The 7,756-nt window shown below is 46.6% G+C and overlaps 2 protein-coding genes across 2 annotated transcripts; one reads left to right on the top strand and one right to left on the bottom strand.

Moving 5' to 3' along the window:
- Positions 1-620: 620 nt before the first annotated feature.
- Positions 621-2,109, top strand: LOC123073677 (protein NEN4-like). The gene has a single exon (XM_044496736.1). The coding sequence runs from the start codon at positions 787-789 to the stop codon at positions 1,633-1,635; it is 849 nt and encodes a 282-aa protein (XP_044352671.1). The 5' UTR covers positions 621-786; the 3' UTR covers positions 1,636-2,109.
- Positions 2,110-2,193: 84 nt separating this feature from the next.
- On the bottom strand, positions 2,194-6,213 carry LOC123076823 (alanine--tRNA ligase). The gene is made up of 8 exons (XM_044498964.1): positions 5,840-6,213; positions 5,605-5,751; positions 5,379-5,497; positions 5,108-5,197; positions 4,803-4,905; positions 4,657-4,731; positions 3,433-3,528; positions 2,194-2,627 (listed from the first exon to the last, which is right to left on the bottom strand). Exons 1-8 carry the CDS (start codon positions 5,927-5,929, stop codon positions 2,568-2,570), a joined length of 780 nt encoding a protein of 259 aa, XP_044354899.1. The 5' UTR covers positions 5,930-6,213; the 3' UTR covers positions 2,194-2,567.
- Between the last annotated feature and the right edge of the window lie 1,543 nt (positions 6,214-7,756).

Below are 7,756 nucleotides of genomic sequence, written 5' to 3'. Positions count from 1 at the left end.
TATTTAGGAACGGAGAGAGTATTTATTTACAGAGGGAGTACACGTTACCGGATATTACCAAAGTGGTCAGACCTTCAATAAATATACGACGACCGTCTTATGCAACATTTGAGAACTTAAACTTAGAGGCTAGATCATGATTTTTTACTCATGAGGCACAACTCATGGGTTTCGACCGGCGGCGGCCTCCTCCAGCGATGGCGAGGGAGTATAAGGGCTAGCGGTGGAGAACCCGGTCGATCGAGGACGTAACCGGCAGATGGTTAGTGCCGTAGGTGTTGCTAGCTCCAACCAAAGCTTGATGAAAAAGAAAAGAGACTTGCTCATTCCTAGTTGCATGCTTGTGAAACTTGGAATCTCCCATCCATACGTGCAAGCTATCTGCCGCCGCCATGCACGCATCCCGAATCTCCCGTGCATACTTGGTACAGTTGTGATCTCGAGGTAGCCTTCATTTTCTCGCTCAGGAGGAGAGAGGAGCTCGGGTCGCTTTGCTTGCACCATTAGAAGACTCACCTCCTTGCTTTGCTCCTCCCGTCGAGTCTTCTCCATCCAAACGAAACCCTACGCCGCCGTCCAAACCAAGCAACAGATATTCTCCTCCGGCCGGCCCCCTCGTCCATGGACCATTTGTCAAATCCTATATATACGAATCACTGTCACAACCCACAAATTAATAAGGAAGCTCACGACGCAAGAGATCGTTCGATCGCTCGTTCGCCAAGAAACCAACCACGAGCAAAGCCAGCCAAGAAGAAGAAGCCACCATACGTGCGTAGCTAGCTAATGGCGACGGAGGCCGCCAAGGAGGAGATGGTGTTCTTCGACGTGGAGACGGCGGCGGCGCCGTCCCCCTCCGACTCGTCCGGCCAGTGGTGGCTGCTGGAGTTCGGGGCCATCCTCGTCTGCCCGCGCCGCCTCGTCGAGCTCGCCAGCTACTCCACCCTCATCCGCCCGGGCGACCCCTCCGCCGTCTCCAGGCGCTTCTCGGGCGACCCCTCCCTCTCCGCCGCGTTCCGCGCCGCGCCGCCCTTCGCCGACGTGGCCGACGACATCTTCGCGCTCCTCGACGGCCGCGTCTGGGCGGGCCACAACATCCGGCGCTTCGACTGCCACCGCGTCCGGGAGGCCTTCGCGGCGGCCGGCCGAGCCGCGCCGGAGCCCGTGGCCGTCGTCGACTCGCTCAGCGTGCTCGCCCGGGGGTTCGGCCGCCGCGCCGGGGACCTCAAGATGGCCACCCTGGCGGCGTATTTTGGGATCGGGAAGCAGACGCATCGCAGCCTTGATGACGTGCGCATGAACCTCGAGGTGCTCAAGCACTGCGCCGCCGTGCTCATGCTCGAGTCCAACCTCCCCGCCGGCGTGCTCCCTGGCGCCGACGACGGCGCAGTCACCAGGCGCAGGGCCGCCACGTCTTCCACCACGGCGCCCGCGACTCCTCCTCGTCCTCCTCCTGCCGCCGCGGTTCTGAAGGTGAACGGGAGGTCGTGCAAGAGGGACAGCACGGGGAAGGTGGTGACGCCGGCGAAGGGGGCAGCGACGGCTACCTCTACCGGCGGCCGGAGAGTGCGCCGGCCAATGACGACGACGCCGTTCAGCATGATCCTCCGGCACTCGAGGGCCATCGTCAGATGATCCATGGAATGGGTCGACTAATTGCTTCCATACAAATTTGTACATACTACATACTGACTGCATTCATTCATTTGTACATGGAAATGTACAAATAACCGCTAGATAGCTAGCTAGGTAGCCGTGTCCATATTTAACCAAGGTTTAATTAGGTACTTGTTGTAAATTATCTTCATGTTGTTGTAAAAACGCAACACACATTTCATTCATTTGTAAATGCTCTGTAAGTATCAGCTTGAGAAATAACCATTTGTAATCACTTCATTGTAAATCTGTGCAAAAATAAAAGCAATCCGTTCATTTGTGGGTTTACTCTTCCGCGCAATTGGTTAGGTTCATCGAACCGATACTTTTTATTTCTCAATGAAATTGCTGTGGCACCATTGCAAATAGGTGAAAGAGGGCCTATTTACCATTGTTAGACTCATTTTAATCCCCAAACTACCCTCAAGGTAAATACTTAGCTGGAACCAAAAACTATTCCCACAACCTAGATGGGTTGACATTCAAGACTCAGCAGCTGTGAGAAACTGTAGGATAGTTAACACAATTCTTAAACAGTTGAGTAAAGCAAATACCTAACGGTATACAGTATTTCACACATTCAAAAGATATCAAGAGTTGTGACATATATATCTCAACGGATAAGGAGAGGGCAGGATAGCCTGAGCAGGTGAACATCTGATCTGCAAATCAGCCTTTCCGACAATCTACCGCGGCACAAGAGGAGACAGTATACATCACCATATATTTATAGATCTACTAGTACCTTTTCAAATAGTATAATGTAACCATCTATTTTGTCCTCTAGATATTTAGTGTCGTCGCACAAAACTAAATTTACGAAAAACGATGATGCTAGCCTTCTGATTCTCTAGATAATTATCCTTCCTCTACTCTGACAAATTCTGGGTGCGAGAGTTGCGCAGAAAAAATTACGGGTTGATGCTGTAGGAGACTTTAGTCACGCCTTTCTTGACCCGTATATTTGTGACCTGAAAGAATAGCAGATGAGATCAGCCTCCAAGTTATAAAAAGGGAATAAACAGGCAATCATCAGCTGAAAAGTATCAAAACATGCCTAGGACCCTTCTGCTGCTTTAGTTCAGTACTCCCTTCGTCCCATAATGTAAGACGTTTTTTGACTCTAGTCTAGTGTCAAGAAACGTCTTACCTTATGGGACGGAGGGAGTACATCTGAAATAAGCCCAGACTTGTTGCTTGCTCTCACCAAATAGTTATAGTATCTAAGCTGATGTACCATATTACCAATTTACAATCCATTTTGGCCAATGCGCCTTGTATATGTCTATGACCTGGATTTTAACAAAAGTATCAGAGTTGGACTTCACAGCTTGGTCATGCGGAGCACACTGTCATTGGCTGTCATTCTGGCCTTGAAATCTCCCAAGAAAACCAACCCGACCTATTGGCATGTTCCAAACAACTTGTTGGAAACACGAGCACAAGCATGTTGCTTTTACTCTCTACAATCACTCAACTTGCACAAAAACAATGTGGACGTCAGCTAAACAGAGATAAAGGTTGACAGTACATGGACTAGCAGCATCAGTGTGACGACTAAAATTTTCCGGATGCCAATTTCCAAGAATATTGCTCAAAACTATCATTTGCATGCTGTGATCCCAACGATCAGCAACAAGACTATGTGCTCCAGTTCTGTTACAAGATCATTATCAACGTCACAGAAGCCACTCAACTGTCCTAGTCTCTGCGCTGGGTGGTTTTCATGACATGCGGTTAAGTTTTCTGGAAATTCGGACAGGCCTGAGAATCTACCTTTAGGTTGCCGATGTCTGCGATATCAGCTACATGAGTGCCTCCACAAGGACAACCAGGATAGTCACCAAATTTCACAATGCGGGGAGTGCTGTCCTGTAATGGAGGAGATGGGAGTTAGGGCAACCCGGTGCATGTAGCTCCTGCGCATGCGCAGGAGATGGGAGTTAGAGAGACACAAAACTGTAAGGTGCGTTTACTGATCAACTCTACCAATAAAGTAGGATTGATGTTTTTAAAACAACATAAAACTCAGAATATATATTACACACTTGAATTATTATAGAAAATAGCCATTTTTCTTGATTTGTTTCATGACTCAAGACGGGCTCACAGCAGGATTATAACACTCTGCATATGTTATATGCAATCACACATGCTTTCACATTGTATTTTTTTCCTAGTTCAAACCAACGAAAAAAATAGCACGCTATTTCGCCGTTATAGCGCGGTTATAGCATATTCGGAAGGGAGACGTTACGTTTTGGCAAAATCGGCTGCTACGGCGCTAATTGCGTAATTAGCGCGCTACACACACTATAACGTTGTTGTAGCGTTACACGTTTTAACGTGCAGACCATGCAAAATTTAAACAACCACAGCCCAGCAGGCCAAAACCAACCCACGACCACTACCTTTCTCACTCTTTTTATCTTGAAACTGTTTGAGACTTACAATTTTTATGTCCTAGATTTGGCCCTTATGCATATATTGCTTGCTCCTAGCAAAAATTTAGTTGCTTAAATACTTTATTTCTAGATATATTTGAAATTTTTTGCAAATGCTATTTTGAAATATAGCACGCTATAACTTGTGTAGCATTTGGAGAAGGGCCTCGCTATATTTTGTAGCGCGCTATTTTTTTCGTTGGTTCAAACAGCTGTCGTTTTCAATATACGGAAAGTCAAACATTCAGAACTTTCACCAGCAATATATTTTAAAGTACTAGCACTGTATCTGAAAATAATATGTCCGAATTTGTTAAGAGTAATTCCACAAGATATAATTTTGTGAGACTTCATAAATAGATTCCAACAGAAATTAGTGGTCAAATTAACATTTTAGAAACCGCGACGATGTCCTCTGCAATTTCTGAACGGGAATTAAACGGAATATTATACATATGAGAAATCATCCAAACATACAAGAACTATCCATGATGTTCGTTGAGGGTGCATTTAATACAAGGAAGACGAATTCGTCTAGAGGGAATACAGAACTAACTTGTGAAATGTAGCTAGGCAGAGCACCTCCACATAACTTAGCCGCCTCCTCATAAGGAAAAACAGAGACCAAAACCTGCATCGGTGGTAAATAATTAAACATACCAAGTCATGAAACCCTGTATGTTAAGGTCTCTTGGGTTATACCTTGCTTCCTTTCAAAATCAGTTCATTCGCCTCCTTTTCCAACTGGATTTTCTTATCCTGTAACTGATCTGCTGGAACAACTCCCTTATACTCAACGGAAGGCCTGCAATGAGCAAAAGCCACAGTGTAATCAAGAATCCAAGTCCAACCAAAACAGTGGAAACTAACATGAGCTGGAGCATCTATCTATACCAAGTAAATAAAGAAAGCCTACATAAAAGCTGGATACAGAGCCAATTGATTAGCGGTGCAGAGAACAACATAATGAAGGACAGAGGAACAAGTAGTCATGTATAAGGTCATACCCATCAGGAAAGTGATATCCTTTCCCAGGTTCCAGATGAAGGCCAAGGTTGGTCATACAACTGTCCAGTAAATGCCCTGCAGAGTGAAGCCTGAAGCATTGCAGGTTTAGCACAACTGACAGTCACGTAATATGCAGAGCAAGACACGACCATAATGAAATGGTGCTGAATTCGATCCGCGACTAGCATGACTTTCTTCCATGTCAGATTTGCAAACACAGATCGACAGACATCATGAATAGCTTACAGCGTGCGTGCTTCATTCAGATACCTGGAGTTGAGTTTGCGCCGTTCCGCATCGACTTCCAAGGTAACACTCTGCCCTTTGGTGAACTCTGCTCCACATCCATCTCCAGCAGCAGCATCCTCAAATCTACCATAGTGGAAGACCTAGGCAGCGGCAGCACAAGTGCACAACACAGCTAAGGCTCAGATCAAATGGCAAAATAAATATTCAGCAATCTTTATGACAAGCTACTGAAGATCTGGGCGCTCACCACCCCATCCTTGACGCGCACGTCCTCGACGAGGAACCTGGCGCCGCCGGACGCGGAGACGATGACGCCCGTGTCGGCCGGCTGGCCGCCGCCCTGCGGGTGGAAGACGGTGGCGTCCAGCACCACCGCTCGCCGGCCGCCCTCCTCCTGCGGGCACCCGGAGCCTAACCTAGTCAGGGTACTGGGTTCTGAAACTCTGTAGAGGAGAGGAGAGGAGGGGAGAGGGGAGGAGAACCTGATGGAGGGAGAGGACGGTGGCGGGGGCGCGGAGGGCCCACATGTCCTCGAAGTAGGCCAGCCTCGTGTGCCCCGCCGGAGCCGCCATCCCCGCGGAGAAGCTGGTCGTCGCCGGCGGCGCGCGTGGTACTGACTGACCGATCTACGGTGGCGCTGTTGAGCTGCCTGCACTGTAAAAACTTGGCAGGTCAATTCGGTTGCAGGGTCCAGGTAAAAAAAAAGTGTGTGTGCGTCTGATCTTCCAATTTCCAGCAGAGAATTTGGAATAAACAACCACCATTGATGGTGAAAGCTTTCAAGATTGGTGGTAAGAAGAAAAGGCAGTGAAATTTCCGGGAAGCATCATGCCTCCAGTCACCTCCGGCCATGTGTCTCAAGTCTCAAGTCTGAAGAAAAAACATTGGAAGCCTAGCTAGTGCCACACTGACATAAGATTTTGCTTTTTTTTTCCCATAAGATTTGTTTTACCAAAATGATTGATCTCTTGAACTGTTTGTTTAAATCACAAATCGTCTTCACCATTTTATTTTCCATGCCGAGAACTTCGAAACCAAATTTCATGTTGATAGGTTTTTCCGAGCTTTTTTGGGGCCAAATCTCTGCTTCCGGCTGTACTAACTTGTGCTTCCAGCGTGAAGTAAACTGTGCTCTCAATGCAAATAAGATTGTCCTTCCCATGGGGGCGAAGCACATGCTTCTGTCAGACGTAAACCAAAATAACCAGTGAAATAGAGGAAGAACAGAGGAAAAAAAAACAATGCCCTCAAAAAATCCGGGATAGAACTGAAACAAAAAACCAACGTGTTACATGTGGCGGAGCTGGAGCACACCATGTGGCACCCTCCAACTAGTCCCTCCCAAAACTGCTCCTAAACTTTTATTGACTTAATAAACTTAGAACTTCAAATTTTTTGGAATGATGAAACGAGTATAATTGTGAAGGATGCCTTCAACACTTATGCAGTGCCGTAGCCTGAATGGTCTTATTCTCTTAACTTACTAAGCTCCTTAGGAATGGAGACTCCTGGTGCATCCAATATATTTTACATTTGTGACCCCACATGTCAGAGAGTGAGATGACCGTGCGCCGTGATTAAGCCTATTCACACGTGAACGTGGCGCTGCTGCTGATCGATACAAAAATAATTAAATCCATAAACAACTTTTTAATACACGAACATTAGATTCATTCACATTTTTGAAATCCGGGAAACTTCTTTTGAAATCCAGGAACATTTTCTAAATACTGGAATAATTTTTAATTAGCAAACACATATTGAATTTGGGCAGCATTTTTTTGAAATTCAAGAACATTTTTAAATTTGTGGACATTTCCCAAATACATAAACGTTTTTTTATAATCTTTAAAAACTGCCAACATTTTTTTGAAACATTTTAAATATTCTCTCTACTCTTTAAAAGTTTTCTTTCATCCTTTTCTCTTCACTTCCTCGGATGGGTTGAGACCCAATAGGTCGACTGGCCAGCTAGCCGAATCGAGCGCCTTGGGGCGTGCATGGTTTGGTTATCCGTTGACGGTTTCACGCTCAATAGAATCTCTCGGGCATGTGGCTTATTCCGTTGTTGTGGGAGGGCGCAAAATGATTATCTGCATTGTGCGTTTGTGAGAGGGTGGCACTGCGCCGAGTGGTCGGGTCATCGCTTTGTCCTTGTTCCCCATCCATCTCTTCAGGCAGTGGGTTCGCGGTGGAAGACCGGCGTCGTGCTAGCTTTGGTGGAGAGTTAGAACACCAGGTGTTAGAGATCCAAGACGAGATGAGCCCATGTTGGAGAGCCGTTGTAGCTGGGCTCTATAGAAGTAGATCTAACCTCAAGGTTGGGAGACATTTAGGTTGAGAGATTGGAGTCCTTTTGGGGACAAACACAAGTTCAACGAGAACGATCTTGAGAGGCA

This window comes from Triticum aestivum, chromosome 3D, assembly GCF_018294505.1.
Source record: "Triticum aestivum cultivar Chinese Spring chromosome 3D, IWGSC CS RefSeq v2.1, whole genome shotgun sequence".
Lineage (NCBI taxonomy): Eukaryota > Viridiplantae > Streptophyta > Magnoliopsida > Poales > Poaceae > Triticum > Triticum aestivum.
The sequence above is the reverse complement of the archived record's forward strand: the minus strand, read 5'-3'. Positions and strand labels throughout refer to the sequence as shown.